The sequence below is a fragment of the Pseudorasbora parva genome, chromosome 11 (genome assembly GCF_024679245.1).
Source record: "Pseudorasbora parva isolate DD20220531a chromosome 11, ASM2467924v1, whole genome shotgun sequence".
Classification (NCBI taxonomy): Eukaryota; Metazoa; Chordata; class Actinopteri; order Cypriniformes; family Gobionidae; genus Pseudorasbora; species Pseudorasbora parva.
This window is the reverse complement of record NC_090182.1, coordinates 3,244,249-3,265,953: the sequence shown is the minus strand read 5'-3', so window position 1 is coordinate 3,265,953 and position 21,705 is coordinate 3,244,249. Positions and strand designations below refer to the sequence as shown.

Here is a 21,705-nt window from a genome sequence, read left to right as displayed (position 1 = left end):
ATTGAGCCGTCAATGGTGAGTTTCCAGACCAAACATCTTGATGTGGGTCTGGCTTGTCAGGCTAAACTACTGCAGTTTTAAGGAAGTTTGGAAACGTCCCATAGAGAAGTGAGTAGTTTACCACTTCTAGGAGATCTGCTTCTATAATAATTTCAGTTGCTGATTCTAATAAAAACAAAGCTGAATTTAGTTATTTATGTCTTTGTTACATATTGAGGTGTGAGCCTCCTCTTTAAATGACTCAACACTTCCTCTAAGCACCCTGCATCATAGCGCTGCTCACACTAAAGCCTAGTTCACACTGCCCGATTTTGAGTCGCTGTCAGGATTTGTTAAATCGCCGACAAATGTGCGAGATCATAGGCAAACCGGTGCTCATGCACGCGAGTGACAATCACACAGTGTGAATAATCAAAGACGCGATCAGAGAGAATCACCAACGAGTCGCCGACATTATATATATTTGATATTTGGCACGCAAAATATCTGGACCTTTCGGCGATTAAACTCCTGCTGTGTGAACTGCGTTCTGACTGAAAATTACATCGGCGATGACCGACAGCCAATGAGACAGTGAGATACAGGGCAGCGGGAGGTTCAGGGAGGAGCTATAGAGCAGAATATCAGTATTTTTATAGATATATTTACAATTCTATCAAACAGAAACAAAGGCCAAACATTTGCACATCCAGCCGCAGCAGCAGCACATTACAAAATAGTTTATTTATCTCAAACTCTCTTTGCAGAAAACAATCCTGGCTCCCTCTGTCTCTCCAACAATTTCTTCCGCCATATTCTTTTTTCTTTTTCTCCACAAATCAGCGCACATACAATTTAAAGTAAACTTTGTGTAGTTTATCATTTTTAATAACAATTCAAAGACTCGCGCGAGAACTCCGGTCTGACCATAGACTGTAAAATAATATGGACGTAGTGTCCGTGACGTCACCCATAGGATTCTGATAAGCCGTTCTGAAGCTTAAAGTAGGGGCGAGCTGGGCGTTGCCATCTTGTGAGCGAGTCATCGCGTGTCACTCCCGGATAACAGAAAATGGGCAAAAAGGCGGGATGTGCGCGGAGCTGAGGTGATGCAATGAGTATAGGCGGCGGATAAATGGCAATCCACTTGTAACCACGCCCTTAATTATGCAGAACCTTAAGGCTTTATATAACGTAAACGAATGAGTAATAAAAAAATTCACCCCCCTCAGAGTTGTCATGAAGATCAAAATTAGCCTCACAAGCCAAAACCACAATTTGTACCAGGCTGTAAACATGTTTTTTTCTGCTTTAAAGTTGAGAATTTTAACATGGGGCTCAATGAGATTCTGCTCCCTTCTGGAGCCGCTCTAGTGGCCAGTTGAGGAATTGTAGTTTACAATACTTCCGTATTGGCTTCAAGAGAGATCGCGGGAGGTTGCCGCTTGGGTCTGACGCACATGTGATCTCGCGTTGTTTAATTATCAAATCGCACGTGTAGTTGGGAAACGTAGTTTGTGCGCGGGAGAGTTGTCGGCGACTCTTCCTCTTGTTCAGTCATGCAGTGTGTACTCCTCTGTCATCAAACCATTGTGCAGTGTGAAAAGAGCAGTGACCCAACGAGTTTGAAAATCGTGCAGTCTGAAGTAGGCTCAAGCTCTTGTGATGAAGAGACTGAGGCGTTCGGATCCATCTGCAGTAATTTATTAACACAGGTGAGCCAGCAGAGGAATGCAGACATAAACTTCAAACAACATATAAGAAGGGCACTCCAAGAAATGTAAGTCAAACAGGCATAGGTCAGAGGCAGGCGGTCCCCTCATTAAACACAATACAACAATCCTCAATAGTGTCAGAGTTACGACACCTGTGAGTGGACACACATGATTTCTCCACAGGGTATGAAAGAGAAATCATCTTCTTTAATTTTTTTTTGGCGGTTGGCATTAGTTGTCAGGTGCATTACTGCCTTCTGCTGATTAGGAGTGTGGCTCAAGATCGCAACATACTACTTATATACTTTTATCTAAATGAGTCATTTCTAAATATAGCATAAATAAATCATCATTCGAACTCTTGTGCAATATATTTACCAAATCAAGCTTCATCTTAATTCTTTTCAAATTAAAAACCAATATTCACATACTCTTGTGTTATGTTTATTTTGTTCAAGGTCCTGTTAAGTGCTGTATGTCCATATCTAAGTCTTGATATAATTGATTCTTCCTTTCCTCTTCTTCTTGTTCTACCTTTACCAACATTTATTTGAATATTATAAAACCGTCTTCCTATTCTCTCCTCTTCCCATTGTTTCTACCATCTATTTCTCACCAGTTTTTTAATTAAAAACTTCATCTCAGTCTTACTATAATTAACTTGCATGTCTACATCTGATTTTAAGTTGCTTCCTTAGCCCATTCCTCAGCCAACTCATTTCCTTTCACTCCAACATGAGCTGGTACCACACAGAAAGAAACCTTTAACCCCATCATCTGAATCCTATATACTGTCTGACAGATCTCAATACATCAGATCTGCTTTCAGTATGACCACTTTCTATTGACATTAAAGAAGAACTTGAGTCAGAACATATAAGTGTCCTCAGTGGTTTATTATCCTCAACCCACTGTAATGCCAATAAAATTGCAATCATTTCTCCAGTATATACTGATAAATTATCTGAAATTTTGTTAACTTTGATTTTGAAATCTAATTCTGTGAATGCCACTCCTACTCTGTTTTCCATATCTTTGGATGCATCTGAAAAAATCAAGACATAACTAAAATAATTACCTTGAATATACATTTGAGCATTATATCTATCCCCTTTGTCCTTGTCTATTTTCCCCAACAGAGACATATCCACATCGGCCTGTGGTAATAACCATTGGGGAATAACAGACCATGGAAATGTTAAACTGATGGGCATCTCATTTATTTCCATTTCTTTCATCACTTCATCCATCCAAAAGTCTTGTTTTCAAACTTTTCTTTTTCCCACCATGGATTTAAACGATCTTTTACTGGATGATCTGTATCATGTCCTTGTATACTGACCCAATAATTTAATGATAATTGCATTCTCCTAAGATCTAAGGGCATTTCCCGTTTCAATCTGCAATGCTGCAGTAGGAGTCGACCTGATAGCCCCTGTTAATAACCTTAATGCCTTATGTTGAATCCTGTCCAATTCCTTCAACACGCTCATAGAAGCCAATTGATATATTATACATCCATAATCAAGTGCTGAACTTATTAGTCCATTATACATACTTCTCATTGCCATCCTCTCAGCCCCCCAATCCTTACCCACCAAACATTGCATAAAATGTTGTACTTTCCTACGTTTATCAATAATTTTCTCAATATGCATTTTAAATTTGAAATAGAAATGTTGAAATCATAGGCAGAGTAACAAGGGAATGACACAGCTGAATATAGTCAAGCATAATGAGTCCAGGCAGGGGGTTATGGGTAATGTAGTCCATGATAAGACAGCACAAGAGTCTGGAGGAGAGCCCCCTAGTGGAGATCATGAGCACTACAGCTGGAGGATGAGACAGTCCTTTGATGAACTGCTAATGTCTCATACTATAAGACTATCAAATTATGCCAATGTACATTTTTATATAAATGACTTAGTGTTATGAACAGTCTTAAAGAAAGAAAAGATGACTAGCTTGTGATTAGTTTTAGTGGTTTATGTAACCGGCCCCAGAAGGTCCAAAAGTTCGCCAGAGATTCCACCCTCTAATAAAACCATTATCAGGAAGTGACTAATCTTTTTATTTCTACCTTTCATTTTTACTGAAAGCTAAAACGAGTCGGTGTTGTGAAGAACAGAGGACGACGATTTGCATTAGGATTTTTGTGTTTTTCTAAATTAGATTTTTATTGTAATCGTTATTTACTTTTCAAACAAATTTTTAGAAAGTGAAAGATAATTGTAGATTACTGGATCTTTCACAAGACGAGGAAATGGATTCAAAATCTGCTGAAACTCCTACTTGTCCTATTTGCCTTGAAATCTTCAAGGTTCCTGTTTTTCTGTCCTGTACTCACAGTATTTGTAAAGAGTGTCTACAACAGTTCTGGAAAACTCAGGAAACTCAGGAGTGTCCCGTCTGCAGAAGAAGATCCTCAAATATAAATCCTCCAGTTAATCTAGAGTTAAAAAACTTGTGTGAATCGTTGATAAAGGAGAGAAATGAGAGGCGCTCATCAGAGTCTGAGGAGATCTGCAGTTTACACAGCGAGAAACTCAAACTCTTCTGTCTGGAGGACAAACAGCCTGTGTGTGTCGTGTGCAGAGACTCAAAACAACATGACAATCATAAATTCAGACCCATCAGTGAAGTGGTTTCATCTTATAAGGTAAGACAAATGTCTCTCATTTCATGCTAAATACAGTAATAAACACAGTAATATTTGTGTATACAATAGAATAGTAGCCTATTTACTTTTGCTCAGACTAAATCTCCATAATCACTACTGATAAAATTATCCACTAAGCTTTGAATGCTCTGATGTTCAAATCTTGAATGTAACAGCATTGGTACAAAACATTTTTGGAAAAAAATTAGATATGTCATGGGTTATGAAATCAAGCACTAGGCCTGCAGACGCTTCTACACACATTAGTGTAAGAATGGTCGCTCTCAGGAGCTCAGTGAACTCAAGCGTGGGGCCGTAATAGGTTGACACCTGTGCAATAAGTCCATTCCTGACATTTCCTCACTACTAAATATTCCACGCTCAACTGTTAGTGGGATTATAACAAAGTGGAAGCGATTGGGAATAACAGCAACTCAGCCACGTAAATCCCAGAGCGGGGTCAGCGCATGTTGAGGGTCACAGTGTGTAGAAGTCACTTACTTTATGAAGAGTCAACAGCTTTAGACCTCCAAACTTCTGTGGCCTTCAGATGATCAAGAACAGCGTAGAGAGCTTCATGGAATGGGTTTCCATGGCCGAGCAGCTCATCCAAGCCTTACATCACCAAGAGCAATGCAAAGCGTGGGATGCAGTGGAGTAAAGCAGCCGCCACTGGACTCTAGAGCAGTGAGACGTGTTCTCTGAGCGACCAATCACGCTTCAGTCTGACAATCCCATGGACGAGTCTGGGTTTGGCGGTCGCCAGGAGAACAGGATCAGCCTGACTGCATTGTGCCAAGTGTAAAGTTTGGTGGAGGGGGATTATGGTGTGGGGTTGTTTTTCAGGGGTTGGGCTTGGCCCCTTAGTTTCAGTGAAAGGAACTCTTAATGCTTCAGTATGAGTATGTATAAGACATTTTGGACAATTTTATGCTCCAAACTTTGTGGGACGTTTGGGGACGGCCCCTTCCTGTCCCAACATGACTGCGCTCCAGTGCTCAAAGCGTCGGTCCATAAAGACATGGATGAGGAGTTTGGTGTGGAGGAACTTGACTGGCCTGCACAGAGTCCTGAGCTCAACCCGATAGAACAGCTTTGGGATGAATTAGAGCGGAGACTGAGAGCCAGGCCTTCTCGTCCAACATCAGTGCCTGACCTCACAAATGAGCTTCTAGAAGAATGGGCAAAAATCCCCATAAACACACTCCTAAACCTTAAGGAAAGCCTTCCCAGAAGAGCTGAAGCTGTTAGAGCTGCAAAGGGTGGGCCGACTCCATATTAAACCCTACGGATTAACAATGGGATGGCATTAAAGTTCATGTGCATGTAAAGGCAGGCGTCCCTAAACTTTTGGCAATATAGTGTACTTTCAGTTCCTGTATTTGCATTTGTACAACCACAAATTTACAACTGTATAGATATAATAATTAAGAATTGGCCATTGCAAAAAAACACATTTGTTTGGTGATTTCTTGATGTTCATCATTTTGCAGTTAAATCATTTAAAGATATATTTCCTGCCATTTTCAGGCACAAATGCTTCTGAGATTAACACATTCAGAATAAAAATATTAATATAACAATAAAAACATCTAAACACACAATGTTTAAACCTCTTATAGCTTCATCAGTTTCACAGATTTTCATCTTAACCTGTAGGAGGAATTTAATACAGCGCTGACGTCCTTACAAAACAAGCTCAAACATGGAGAAGAAATGAAAGGAGAGTGTGATAAAACAATCCAACACATCGAGGTGAGGATGTGTAAAGAGTTAAACACTCAACATTCACACACAGTTTATTATTGACATTAGTGGAGTGTGTGTTCACACAGAGCTGACTGAAGTGAATGTGATGTGATTTCAGTCTCAAGCTGAGCACACAGAGCGTCAGATTAAAGAAGAGTTTGAGAAGCTTCATCAGTTTCTCAGAGACGAAGAAGAAGCTACAATCACTGCACTGAGGGAGGAAGAGGAGCAGAAGAAGCAGAGGATGAAGGAGAAGCTGGAGGAGATGAACACACACATCTCAGCTCTTTCACACACAATCAGAGACATGGAGGAGATGATGAATGCCAATGACGTCTCGTTTCTAGAGGTGACCAATCAATGTGGCTTCATTCTTTGAGCATAAAACAACTTGAGCCTCACTGACAATGAGAGTGTTTGATAATATATTAACATGTTTTCAAACTCTATATTTTCCAGAACTTTAACGCCTCAATGGAAAGGTGAGTGAGCTGCTCGTATCTCTTCTCTCAGTGGATCTGAACTCAAATTCACTGCAGTTCTGACTCCTGAATGTTCCTCCAGAGTCCAGATCCCACAGCTGGATCCACGGATGAGTTCTGGAGCTTTGATTGATGTGTCCCGTTATCTGGGTAACCTGCGGTCCAGAGTCTGGAAGAAGATGCTGGAAACTGTCCAACACAGTGAGTCTCAGCAGATCTGACACCAGCGCAAAACATCCTTCAGATAGAAACACACACAACATTAACATCTGATAGAAATATATTTAATAATCACTCGAGTTTCTGAGTGAATCTGAACTGTATTTCAGAAGATCATCAGATCATACAGTGAACTCATAATGACTACAGAAGTCTGTTCCTCATGGTCTCTGCTTATGTATTAGGATACAATAGTGTTTATTGAATATGATATTAAACCTGAAGCCTCAATCCATTCTGACAGAAACTGGGAGACCATTGTCATGATAGCAGGATTTATAGAAAGTCTTTATATGTGTTTTATATTTACATTTCTGATCATATTTCATCCTGTAATCTGATGTTCTTCTCTTTGCAGCTCCGTTGACTCTTGATCCAAACACAGCACATCCTCGTCTCACACTCTCGTCTGATCTGACCAGTGTGTCGGTCAGTGATGAAGATAAAACACTTCCTGATAATCCAGAGAGGTTTGACTGGTATCTGCGTGTCCTGGGATCTGAGGGCTTTAACTCAGGAACACACTGCTGGGATGTGGAGGTCGGTGACAATACGGACTGGGGTCTTGGAATAACCACAGCATCAAACCAGAGGAAGGGAAAGGATTTCATCAAGTCTAACGTCTGGCGTGTGCGGTACTGGAACAGCAAATACAGCTCTCAATCCCCAGATCAACCCGTCACTGTCTTTCCTGTTAAAGTGAAGCTTCAGCGTGTGAGAGTTCAGCTGGACTATGACAGAGGAACAGTGTCATTCTCTGATCCTGTAACTAACACACATTTACTCACATTCAGGACGTCCTTCACTGAGACTGTCTTTCCAATCTTATGTAATCTCTGCACAACTTCCCCTCTTAGGATCTTACCAGTTAAAATGATTATTACAGCAGAAAATCCCAGTTAAATCTGATTCTGCTTCCAGATCAATGGGTTATTGATGTGATATGGCATTTTCCCTCACACAAGATAAAAATTAATATAATTAGTATTGTCATAATTTAAAATGCAGTAAATCGTTAAACATTTATTTGTCTTATGGACCTGTTGTTATAAAAACTGCTTTGTCTTTTGATTCTTTACATTTTTGAGCCCAATCTCAGAATTGCCCTGTGGTGTGACCGTCTCAAGCATGGGTCAGTAAACTATAACTTATATATAGGCTAATATTTTATATATATTTAAAAAATCATAGAAATAATCTGTGGCATGTTTTTTTAGCACTGTTATTTTGGCTTGGATTTAATTTCTTGAAATATGAACTGAATTTAGAAAAGCACTTGGCTGTGTTTAATAAACTAAATGTATTTTTGAAATGAAGACGGCGTTTGGAGTGGAGTGTGTGTTAAATAATCACTGTTCCCTGAATCAGCGGCTCAATACAAGAGGCCGACCTAAGAGTTCACTGTAAAAAATCCCCATAACATTTACGGTAAAACAAACGGCAGCTGTGGTCGCCAGAACTTCACCGTAAGAAATACAGAAGCAACATTTTAGGTTTTACAGATTTAAGTTAAATTTACAATAAATAACTATTTAATTAACTGAAATCATGTTAAATTACCAACCTACTGACATACTAATATCTGTGATGTACCTTTGATATATACTGACAACCAATCACAGTGGAGATGAGAGTCACATGACGAATCAAAGCTCAATTTAACTTGTTTTTTAACTGGGATAACGTACAATATAACATTAGTATAATTGTGAATGGGCAATAACTCACATTTAGACATATTTAGCATTAGACCTGAAGCATTAGAAAAACCGTTGCTTAGCTTAAGTGCTTGGGGTATTTGCTGTTCATTCTTTTAAAAAGAGAGTGGTGTCGTTGGCAAATTGACTGACAATACAATTATTTCCTTCTAAATCTAAGCCCAATTTGATACCCATTTTGAGCAAAATAGATTAAACTTCTGTTATCATAATAAATAATAAAGGTGAACATCCACACCCTTGTCTGATGCCTCTTTTGATCTCGGACCTTGGGCGTGTACCTTGGGTAAGAGCTACAGAGCTCTTTATGTCTTTGTAAAGCATTTTACTAATGTTTATAAACTTAGGACCAAAATCAAAATGTTTAAGGGTGCTTTCACACCTGCCTCATTTATTTTCAGTTAAACGGTGACAGGATGCACGTAACTAAGTGACAGAGTCCGTTAAGGAGATGATGAAGTAGTGCCGAAGCTTGCATACTCGTCTGCTACACACTCAAAAGGATGTACTTTTTGTTCACAAAAAGAGTACATACTTTTAGGACGTAGTATAAGTAGGCGAATCGGGACACCTTTGCTGTGTCTCATTTCAGAAGGCTGCGTCCTCCGGAGGTCGCATTTGAAGGGTGCATACGTCATAAGGCCGTCTCATTTCAAAAAAGTGAGTAGGACTCTCCAAATGCAACCTTCGAATGCGTCCTTCTTTCACAGGAATTCGGAGTGTGCTGAGGTGCAGCCTTCACATCTGGAGATAACCCACAATTCTTTGCGTCTCCGTTAACAACCGTCATATTTTAAAAATATATTATATGAAAAAACGGCACCACCGCCAGATATACATGCGAGCGTAGGTGTGGTGTTTAAATTAAGTAGTTCAAGCTTTTTTGTTGTTTTTTAAGCTCTATTACCTCAAACAGATAGTTGTGGTAAACAGGATTACAACTGTTTAGTGCATTTTAAACGTTTAGAACAGTACATTGCTATCAAGACAAGAAACATTTCATGGTCATTTTCAAGTTATAAATAATTTTCATTCATATAACTTGCCTAATAGCGCAACGAGGCTGAGCTTGTTGGCATAGCAACGTGATACTTCCTGCCTGTGTGTCCTACGAAGGACGTCTCGTTTAATTCTGATTGAGGACACTCCTTATACCGCATCCTACACAGGACGTGTCCTCCGGAGGATGCAGCCTTCGAAATTTAACAAAATGAGACACAGCTAATAGTTTGCCAACCTCAAAATCCACCTGTTCCTTCTTCTTATGTTTTATGGCAGTTTGGCAAACCAACTTAAAAGGTGCATTCCCGCCACCTACTGGTCTGGAGTGTGAAGCGCACATATAGGCTACTCAATCAACCGAAACAGGTATATTATTTTTCCTCTGAATTTCTCCCATCTTCCTAATCATACTCCATAACTCATTAATTTCTATTTCTTCCCCAATGCTATTACAAAATTCCCTCCAACAATTTCTCTTTGCTACTCTAATTTCTCTCCTCACCAATGCCTGAGCTCTCGTATAGCATATATTATCACTGAACACTAATGTTTTCCTTGCTTTCTTAAGTGCCTTATTTCTTTTTGTAATTAATTCACTACATCTTTCATTCCACCATGGCACTGACTTTTTTTTTGTGGTAATCCACCTGTTCAAAACTCCTGTGGACCGGTCGACAAATCCCCATTTATTTTAATGAGACACAACTGAATATGACAATTCACTGTGACGTCACAACAGTAATAAACGATCTTCCGGGTGGCAAAAGCCAAAGTGTTCATACGGCAACGCTAGTAAATTGCTTGGGATTCAGACATCATTAACATGATTATTGAGGGACTGATTAACTAATTCAGGAGATAGCAATACATGAAATGCCTAACCTTGCTCCAGTAGATGTAGCGCTAGTCTAATAGTCTAATACTTTAAATGAGCTTCAGCCTACCATTGAGTAGTTATTTTAGTGACTGTTGCTGTTTGACTTACAATATGTAAAGCTATTGTAGATGGTCTATTTCCCTGTTCTCTAACTAAAAAAGGCTATGATGGTTTTCTGTTGCTCAGTCGGGGTCGGATCAGATGGCACAGACGTGAGCTTCTGACGATGTAAAGGATAGCGTGCGGTAGACTAGCGCTCCTCCGCTAACGTTAGGCATTCACTCAAACTAAACTCGCGGTGATGGTGAAGCCAGTGTGGTCCATGCATCAATCATCCATCAGCCTACAACATGTTCTGCTTTTCCTATTTCTTCCATTGACATTTGATCAGTAGCCTACATGACACTAGAAGTTCAGTCTCTTCTACTTTTACTTCAGGCAGTGACTGGCAATGAGTTCGATCTTTAAAAGAGATCTAAAGTTTACTAATATTAGTCTCGAATTTCCCCAGCTGAAGATAATTATGCTCTGCTATGATTTTGTAGATGGACCGTTTTGAGAATACTTCACTGTAGCGCCACTTTTGACGACGTCCACTCGCTTTAGCCTCCTCACCCACAGGTTTTGCTGGATATATTTACTTTATTCTGAAGGAAATCGATACAATCCTACACCGTTTGCTGTATATCTGATGGCGTGACCCCAAACACAACACGTTTTCATCATAGTTTCAACTTTAATCAACAACAATGTTCTTAACTATGTAACCGTTTACAGTAGCCGGCTGATCTCTTCAGTTTGTCAGTAGAAGCCACTCGCGTTCTGCCACCCGGAAGTATCTTGGTGCCGATTGTTTACAAACATTCTGAAATGGTCTATATAATCGAGCATAATGAGTCCAGGCAGTGGTTTATGGGTAATGTAGTCCATGATAAGACAGCACAAGAGTCTGGAGGAGAGTCCCCTAGTGGAGATCATGAGCACTACAGCTGGAGGATGAGACAGTCTTATATTAGAGACACTAGCAGTTCATCAAAGGACAATCAGGTTTTTTTTTTTTAAATCAAATTATAAATTATTTAAAAAGAAAAAAAGATGTCTAACTTGTGACTAGTTTTAGTGGTTTATGTAACAGCAGAAATCAGGAAGTGACCAGTCTTATTATTTCTTACTTTCATTTTTACTGAAAGCTGAAACGAGTCAGAGCTGTGAAGAACATAGGACGCTTTATATTAGGATTATTGTGTGTTTCTGAATTAGTTTTTTATTGTAATTATTAACTTTTCAAAGCAAATTTAAGAAAGTAAAAGTAAATTGTAGATTATCGGATCTTTTACAAGACGGGGAAATGGATTCAAAATCTGCTGAAGAGCTTTCTTGTCCTATTTGCTGTGAAATCTTCAAGGTTCCTGTTTTTCTGTCCTGTACTCACAGTATTTGTAAAGAGTGTCTACAACAGTTCTGGAAAACTCAGGAAACTCAGGAGTGTCCCGTCTGCAGGAGAAGATCCTCAAAACTTGAACCGCCAGTTAATCTCACGTTAAAAAACTTGTGTGAATCGTTGATAAAGGAGAGAAATGAGAGGCATTCATCAGAGTCTGAGGAGATCTGCAGTTTACACAGCGAGAAACTCAAACTCTTCTGTCTGGAGGACAAACAGCCTGTGTGTGTCGTGTGCAGAGACTCAGAGAAACACACCAAACACACATTCAGACCCATCAGTGAAGTGGTTTCATCTTACAAGGTAAGACAAATGTCTCTCATTTCATGCTAAATACAGTAATAAACACACAGTAATATTTGTGAATACAATAGACTAGTAGACATGGCCACAGGTGTATAAATCAAGCTCTCGGCCTGCAGACGCTTCTACACACATTAGTGAAAGAATGGGTCGCTCTCAGGAGCTCAGTGAACTCAAGCGTGGGGCCGTGATAGGCTGACACCTGTGCAATAAGTCCATTCCTGACATTTCCTCACTAATAAATATTCCACGCTCAACTGTTAGTGGGATTATAACAAAGTGGAAGCGATTGAGAACAACAGCAGCTCAGCCACAAACTGTTAGGCCACATAAAATCCCAGAGCGGGGTCAGCACATGCTGAGGTTCACAGTGTGTAGAAGTCTCAAACTTTCTGTAGAGTCAACAGCTCCAGACCTCCAAACTTCTGTGGCCTTCAGATGAGCTCAAGAGCAGCGTAGAGAGCTTCATGGAATGGGTTTCCATGGCCGAGCAGCTCATCCAAGCCTTACATCACCAAGAGCAATGCAAAGCGTGGGATGCAGTGGAGTAAAGCAGCCGCCACTGGACTCTAGAGCAGTGAGACGTGTTCTCTGAGCGACCAATCACGCTTCAGTCTGACAATCCCATGGACGAGTTTGGGTTTGGTGATCGCCAGGAGAACAGGACTTGCCTGACTGCATTGTGCCAAGCGTAAAGTTTGATTCCTGCTTCGCTACGACTTCCTGCTTCGCTACTGTTCGGACGCTCTTGCTTACTGCTCCGCGCTTTGCTCTATCGCTTCTATATTTTATCTCATAATTTTAACTTCAGCAAATCAACACAGTGCTCTAACAACAAGTCTTGACTTCAACGATAAAACTAGAAACTCTGTTGACTGGATTACTACAAAAAAGTGCAACATTTCATCTGACCAGCCTCTCGCTGCCATCAGCTTACGTTCCAGAAGGGAAAACACAGCTGCCTACTATCGAAAGGATAAGAAAATGCCTCCTCTAGCTAAGGAATCTTCTTGCTGCACAAACTGCCACAGACTTTTACAAAGGATTGCAGTTCTTGAAACAAAGTTATTTGCGGAACCACCAAACCGGACGAATCACACAGCAGAGCTTCATCACAAACGCCCTCTGCACACAGCCGGTGAGTCCCATAAATTTAGTGCTACTCAACAAATAGAGAAACAAGAAACTGATCGACACATTAATCGATGGCACAAACAGGGGGCAAGACCCAAACGCACTCGAGACATCAGATTGTCACGAGCTTCATATATTGCTGTCGTTGCATGCTCTACCCCAGACACAAGGATTGCAAACACTAGTTTCCGACCACCATCGATACATCTCGAAAACAGATTTGAAGTATTAATGAATGTGGGTGAGGAATCCCCAAACGTGATGAATATGATCGAACACAGATTGCATCATCCCGCAGCTAACACTAATGCTAACAGGCGCTCAAGGTCGAGCAGACAGCGGCCCTCAGCTCAGAGCACAGCCGAGCCAAGGACTCTGATAGTGGGTGACTCTACAGTCAGAAACATTCGCAGCAGAGGTACAACTACATGCTGCCTTCCACAAGCAACCATTTCTGATGTAAACAGGGAAATTGAGAACATTCTGATGAAACATAAGACTGCAAATCAACTTCATTAATTCATGTGGGGAAGAACGATATTCAGAAAGAGCAGTCAGAACTCATGAAATCGGACTTCAATGAACTTTTTGAAACACTTAGAAAACTGAAAGTTCAGCCGTTCATCAGTGGACCACTGCCAGCAAGAGGAACAAATAGATTATCACGGTTGCTTGGGCTTAATACATGGCTGCAAAAAAACTGTAACATGAATAGAGTGAACTTCATTGATAACTTCAATCTCTTCTGGAGTCAGAGACAACTGTTTACATCAAATGGCCACCACCCAAACAAACTTGGTGCAAGAGTGTTAAAGGACAATATTTATTTTTCCCTTCATCATCCTTCAGCTTTGTGTTTTAACCCACTCAACCTGATACAGAGTATGGATGACCACAGGACTTCATTTCAGCTCCTGAATGGACACTCGGCTGACACATCCCACAAGGACAATGAGAACTCCACACAGCCACAACAATTGCTCATGGACACACTCCCAGCTGAGCCCTGCCCACAGAGCTCACTACAGACAGACTGTGAAGGATTAGAACTGCTCCAAGATTCAGCACCCAAAGATGACTTTCTTGAAAATGGACAGCAAAGCCAGGACAACATACTTCAACTTCCGATAACACCAGAGCAACAGCCCCTCTCACCGGACATGTCATTCCTCTCTCCAGCATCCCCGCATCTGGGCTTTTCAGAGAAAATGGAGGAACTGATTTTTGTTGGAACTAGACTATCACACTCAATTGCTGCGAGCCCCCAGATATCAACCAAAAAGCGTCGAGCCCCACAACCACCAAAGCCTGTGGGCCCAGCTCCCCCTCCTCCTGTGAGATTTCTTCGGTCACAACGCCAGGGCCCATCTGTTGTAGGTGAACCAAAAACAACTGATTCCAGCTCTCAGTGATGTGTTTTGGGTCCCCGCTATGATAACAGTAACTTTATCAAATGTTTACAAAACAAGTGGGAACCCAGTGTGCCTGCCTCTTTCTCTATCTCTGTTCTGTTACGTGAAAGAAAGTCTAAGGCCTTGTCAGGCCGTTTAACAAACCAATGTAATCTGCTGCCTGTTACCTGTCAAACTGAGACTAATGTGGGTGAAAAAATTAATACTGTTAAGTTAGCACCTTTAAACATCTGTTCACTTAAGAACAAATCATTCCTAGTCAGCGACTTAATAACCACAAACAACCTTGATTTTTTGCTTCTAAATGAAACGTGGTTAGAAGAAAACTGTAGTGCAACAGTCCTCAATGAAGCAGCCCCTCCTAACTTTACTTTTATGAGTGTTTGCAGAGCAGTTAGGAGAGGTGGGGGTGTTGCTGCTCTTTTTAAAGATTTCTATCAATGTAAACAAGTATCATTTGGTGATTATTTGTCTCTAGAATATCTGGGTATTGTGTTAAAAGGCTCTCCACGCATCCTGCTTATCATTATTTACAGGCCTCCAAAGTACTCTCCAGCCTTTATTGAGGAATTTACAGAACTGTTATCAATAATTTCCTCAGAGTTTGACTGTTTTGCTATTGCTGGGGATTTTAACATTCACATAGATAATATTAAATCCAGTACAACAAAACAGCTCATGACTGTTCTTAACACTTTTGATTTGACACAGCATGTAAATGGACCCACACACAATCGTGGACACACTCTAGATTTACTTATCAGTAAGGGTCTAAACATTTCATCGATTGTTATTAAGGATGTGGCACTGTCTGATCATTTCTGTATTTTCTTTGACATATCAAACTCTCCTGCCATTGAAGCTAGATCTGTCTCTGTCAAAAAGAGATGCTTAAATGAGAACACTAATGTTCTGTTTATGAAGGCTTTATCTCTAACACCAAGCATATCTGCAGACTCTGTTGATTTTCTCCTTGACTCCTTTAACTCAAAAGTTAAGAGTGTAATTGATGATATTGCCCCTCTGAAAGTCAGGAAAAAGAGTGGCAAACAAAAGGCACCATGGAGAAACTCAACAGCAGTTCAAATAATGAAAAGACAATGCAGAAAATCTGAACGAAAGTGGCGGAAGACAAAACTTGTAGTCCATTATAACATCTATAAAGACAGCCTTCATGCTTTCAATGTTGAACTAGGCAAAGCTAGACAGACCTTCTTCTCAAATATTATAAACAAACACATAAACAACACACGCACTCTTTTTGCTACTGTAGACAGACTAACAAACCCCCCGAGTCACATTCCCAGAGAAATGCTCTCAGACAGCAAATGCAGTGAGTTTGCTTCCTTCTTCTCAGAGAAAATCGATCAGCACATCCTCTAGTTGCTCTGGGGTCAGTCAGATCAGACCAAACCCTCGGAAAATTTCTATGTCTGATTTCGAAACAATTGACGTTAAAATTTTAGAAGATACAGTACAGCATCTTAAAACATCAACCTGCGCCCTTGACGCACTCCCCACTTATTTTTTCAAAAGTGTGTTTAACTGTTTGGAAGCAGATCTCCTAGAAGTGGTGAACTCCTCACTTCTCTATGGGACTTTTCCAACCGCCCTTAAAACTGCAATAGTTAAGCCTCTTCTGAAAAAGAGAAATCTAGATAACTCCATACTGAGCAACTACAGACCAATCTCAAATCTCCCCTTCATAGGCAAAATCATCAAAAAATTTGTTTTCAATCAACTAAACAAATTCTTAAACTCAAACGGATTCTTTGAAAATTTTCAATCTGGTTTCCGACCGCATCACAGTACAGAGACAGCGCTCATAAAGATTATAAATGATATTCGCTTAAATACTGATACAGGCAACACATCAATTCTGGTTCTACTCGATCTTAGTGCTGCATTCGACACTGTTGACCACAACATACTTCTAGACAGGCTGGAAAACTGGGTCGGGCTTTCTGGGATGGTCCTCATATGGTTCAGATCATACTTAGAAGGGAGAGGTTATTATGTGAGTATAGGAGACCATAAGTCTGAGTGGATGTCCATGACATGTGGAGTCCCACAAGGGTCAATTCTAGCCCCTCTCCTGTTTAACCTGTATATGCTGCCACTGAGCCAAATAATGAAAAAGAACAATATTGCTTACCACAGCTATGCTGATGACACCCAGCTCTACTTAGCACTATCACCTAATGACTACTGCCCCATTGACTCCCTGTGCAAATGCATTGATGAAGTTAACAACTGGATGTGCCAAAACTATCTTCAGTTAAACAAAGACAAAACTGAAATCATTACATTTGGAAACAAAGATGAAATTCTCAAGGTGAACGCGTATCTTGAGGCTAAAGGTCTGATAACAAAAAATCAAGTCAGGAATCTTGGAGTGATTTTGGAGTCAGACCTGAGTTTCAGTAGTCATGTCAAAGCAATAACTAAATCAGCTTACTATCATCTGAAAAATATTGCAAGGATTAGATGTTTTGTCTCCAGGCAAGACTTAGAGAAACTCGTTCATGCTTTCATCACCAGTAGGGTGGACTATTGTAATGGCCTTCTCACCGGCCTTCCTAAAAAGACCATTAGACAGCTGCAGCTCATACAGAACGCTGCTGCCAGAATTCTGAGCAGAACCAGAAAATATGACCATATCACACCAGTCCTCAGGTCTTTACACTGGCTTCCAGTTACATCTAGGATCGATTTTAAAGTTCTACTACTTGTTTATAAATCACTCAATGAGCTAGGACCTCAATACATCGCAGATATGCTGATTAAATACAAACCCAACAGATCACTCAGATCAGCAGGATCAAGTCAGTTAGAAATACCAAGAGTTCACTCAAAGCAAGGAGAGTCTGCCTTTAGCTATTATGCCAGCCGTAGCTGAACCAGCTTCCTGAACAGATCAGATGTGCTCCAACAGTAGCCACATTCAAATCCAGACTCAAAACACATCTGTTCAGCTGTGCATTTACTGAATGAGCTCTGAGCACTGTACGTCCGACTGATTGCACCTTATCCATGCATCATTTTTTAAATAATTTTTTATAACTGTTTTAGTTTACCTGTTCTTTTATTTGGTTATCATCATTTTATTATTTTTAATTCTCTTTACATTGTATTCTTTTTCTTATGCATTTTTTAGCCCTATTTTAATTCCTTTCTATGTAAAGCACTTTGAATTGCCATTGTGTATGAAATGTGCTATATAAATAAACTTGCCTTGCCTTGCCTTGATTTAGGGGGGATTATGATGCGGGTTGTTTTTCAGGGGTTGGGCTTGGCCCCTTAGTTTCAGTGAAATGAACTCTTATTGCTTCAGCATGCCAAGACATTTTGGACAATTTTTAATGCTCCAAACTTTGTGGGATCAGTTTGGGGACGGCCCCTTCCTGTTCCAGCATGACTGCGCTCCAGTGCACAAAGCGTCGGTCCATAAAGACATGGATGAGGAGTTTGGTGTGGAGGAACTTGACTGGCCTGCACAGTGTCCTGAGCTCAACCCGATAGAACAGCTTTGGGATGAATTAGAGCGGAGACTGAGAGCCAGGCCTTTTCGTCCAACATTAGTGCCTGACCTCACAAATGAGCTTCTAGAAGAATGGGCAAAAATCCCCATAAACACACTCCTAAACCTTGAGGAAAGCCTTCCCAGAAGAGCTGGAGCTGTTAGAGAGGGTGGGCCGACTCCATATTAAACCCTACGGCTTAACAATGGGATGGCATTAAAGTTCATGTGCATGTAAAGGCAGACGTCCCTAAACTTATGGCAATATAGTGTACTTTCACTTCCTGTATTTGCATTTGTACAACCACACATTTACAACTGCATGGATCTAATAATTAAGAATTGGCCATTGCAATAAAAAAACTAATTTGTTTGGTGAAAACGTGATTTCTTTATGTCCTGCCATTTTCAGGCACAAATGCTTCTGAGATTAACACATTCAGCATATAAATATTAATATAACAATAAAAACATCTAAACACACAATGTTTAAACCTCTTATAGCTTCATCAGTTTCACAGATTTTAATCTTAACCTGTAGGAGGAATTTAATACAGCGCTGACGTCCTTACAAAACAAGCTCAAACATGGAGAAGAAATGAAAGGAGAGTGTGATAAAGCAATCCAACACATCGAGGTGAGGATGTGTAAAGAGTTTAACACTCAACATTCACACACACAGTTTATTATTGACACTAGTGGAGTGTGTGTTCACACAGAGCTGACTGAAGTGAATGTGATGTGATTTCAGTCTCAAGCTGAGCACACAGAGCGTCAGATTAAAGAAGAGTTTGAGAAGCTTCATCAGTTTCTCAGAGATGAAGAAGAAGCTACAATCACTGCACTGAGGGAGGAAGAGGAGCAGAAGAAGCAGAGGATGAAGGAGAAGCTGGAGGAGATGAACACACACATCTCAGCTCTTTCACACACAATCAGAGACATGGAGGAGATGATGAAAGCCAATGACGTCTCGTTTCTAAAGGTGACCAATCAATCTGGCTTCATTCTTTGAGCATAAAACAACTTGAGACTCACTGACAATGAGAGTGTTTGATAAGATATTAACATGTTTTCAAACTCTATATTTTCCAGAACTTTAACGCCTCAATGGAAAGGTGAGTGAGCTGCTCGTATCTCTTCTCTCAGTGGATCTGAACTCAAATTCACTGCAGTTCTGACTCCTGAATGTTCCTCCAGAGTCCAGATCCCACAGCCGGATCCACGGATGAGTTCTGGAGCTTTGATTGATGTGTCCCGTTATCTGGGTAACCTGCGGTCCAGAGTCTGGAAGAAGATGCTGGAAACTGTCCAACACAGTGAGTCTCAGCAGATCTGACACCAGCGCAAAACATCCTTCAGATAGAAACACACACAACATTAACATCTGATAGAAATATATTTAATAATCACTCGAGTTTCTGAGTGAATCTGAACTGTATTTCAGAAGATCATCAGATCATACAGTGAACTCATAATGACTACAGAAGTCTGTTCCTCATGGTCTCTGCTTATGTATTAGGATACAATAGTGTTTATTGAATATGATATTAAACCTGAAGCCTCAATCCATTCTGACAGAAACTGACAGACCATTGTCATGATAGCAGGATTCATGATCTCTTTCCTTTAGTGTATGATATACAGAAAAATATACAGGTTTGTATTGAACATTTATGGAGCAACAGATTTTGTGTGAAAATAAATCATAAAAGTGGTTTACTTTATTAAAAAATATTTAAAATGTATGAGGTGACGACGGCCACACATGGGGCAAAAGGCACAGTATTAATACAAATACTTTAGCTAAAATAATATGTTTTATTTAATACCTGTTCAAAACAATCACTTTAGCAAAGTTTGAACATGTTTCTGTTTATTTTGATGAATAAAATAATACATTTTTGATTAATAAATATGCTGTCTATAGAAATATATCTGAAAAATATAGAAACAAAATCATTGAAATAAGTAAAGATTCTGAAAGCGTTGAAGGAGATCCCATAATAATTTAATATATATTTACAGTAATAACAATAACTTTTATATTATTAATAATAATATTTGTCATGATAGCAGGATTTATAGAAAGTCTTTATATGTGTTTTATATTTATATTTCTGATCATATTTCATCCTGTAATCTGATGTTCTTCTCTTTGCAGCTCCGTTGACTCTTGATCCAAACACAGCAAATCCTGAGCTCACACTCTCGTCTGATCTGACCAGTGTGTCGGACAGTGATGGAGATAAAACACTTCCTGATAATCCAGAGAGGTTTGACTGGTGTCTGTGTGTCCTGGGATCTGAGGGCTTTAACTCAGGAACACACTGCTGGGATGTGGAGGTCGGTGACAGTACAGGCTGGGGTCTTGGAATAACCACAGCATCAAACCAGAGGAAGGGAGAGGATTTCTCTGAGTCTAATGTCTGGTTTGTGGGGTACGGGAACAGCAAATACGGCTCTCAATCCCCAGATCAACCTGAAACTGCCTTCCCTGTTAAAGTGAAGCTTCAGCGTGTGAGAGTTCAGCTGGACTATGACAGAGGAACAGTGTCATTCTCTGATCCTGTAACTAACACACATTTACTCACATTCAGGACGTCCTTCACTGAGACTGTCTTTCCATTCTTAGGTAATCGCTGCAGAACTTCCCCTCTGAGGATCTTACCAGTTAAACTGATTATTACAGCAGAAAATCCCAGTTAAATCTGATTCTGCTTCCAGATCAATGGGTTATTGATGTGATATGGTACAAATTAATATAATTAGTATTGTCTTAATTTAAAATGCAGTGAATGGTTAAACATTTATTTGTCTTATGGACCTGTTGTTATAAAAACTGCTTTGTCTTTTGATTCTTTACATTTTTGAGCCCAATCTCAGAATTGTCCTGTGGTGTGACCGTCTCAAGCATGGGTCAGTAAACTACGACTTTCATAAATTAAAAAAGTTTAAAAAATAATCTGGGGCAGGGTGAGTACAGTTTTTTGAGCACTTTGTTATTTTGGCTTGGCTTTTAATTTCTTGAAATATGAACTGAATTTAGAAATGCTTGGCTGTGTTTAATAAACTAAATGTATTTTTGAAATGAAGACGGCGTTTGGAGTGGAGTGTGTGTTAAATAATCACTGTTCCCTGAATCAACGGCTCAATACAAGAGGTCGACCTAAGAGTTCACTGTAAAAAAATCCCCATAACATTTACGGTAAAACAAACGGCAGCTGTGGCCGCCAGAACTTCACCGTAAGAAATAAACTAGCAACATTTAAGGTTTTAAAGATGTAAGTTAATTTTACAGTAAATAACTGTATTTCATTCACTGAAATAGTGTTGAATTACCAACCTATTGAAATGCTAATATATGTGATGTACCTTTGATATACACTGGCAACCAATCACAGTGGAGATGAGAGTCACATGACGAATCAAAGCTTTGAGGACAACATTAATGAACAGGTGTCATTCACACAAACACTAAACACCATCACGGTAACA

The 21,705-nt window shown here is 40.0% G+C and overlaps 2 protein-coding genes across 2 annotated transcripts; both read left to right on the top strand.

The window, feature by feature from the left end:
* Positions 1 to 3,957: 3,957 nt before the first annotated feature.
* LOC137092539 (nuclear factor 7, brain-like) lies at positions 3,958 to 7,706 on the top strand. Its single transcript, XM_067456816.1, has 6 exons — positions 3,958 to 4,353; positions 6,013 to 6,108; positions 6,221 to 6,451; positions 6,562 to 6,584; positions 6,667 to 6,785; positions 7,162 to 7,706. The coding sequence occupies exons 1-6, from the start codon at positions 3,958 to 3,960 to the stop codon at positions 7,704 to 7,706; spliced, it is 1,410 nt and encodes a 469-aa protein (XP_067312917.1).
* A 4,042-nt stretch (positions 7,707 to 11,748) lies between these two features.
* LOC137092540 (nuclear factor 7, brain-like) lies at positions 11,749 to 20,916 on the top strand. The gene is made up of 6 exons (XM_067456817.1): positions 11,749 to 12,144; positions 18,752 to 18,847; positions 18,962 to 19,192; positions 19,303 to 19,325; positions 19,408 to 19,526; positions 20,372 to 20,916. Exons 1-6 carry the CDS (start codon positions 11,749 to 11,751, stop codon positions 20,914 to 20,916), a joined length of 1,410 nt encoding a protein of 469 aa, XP_067312918.1.
* Positions 20,917 to 21,705: the final 789 nt, after the last annotated feature.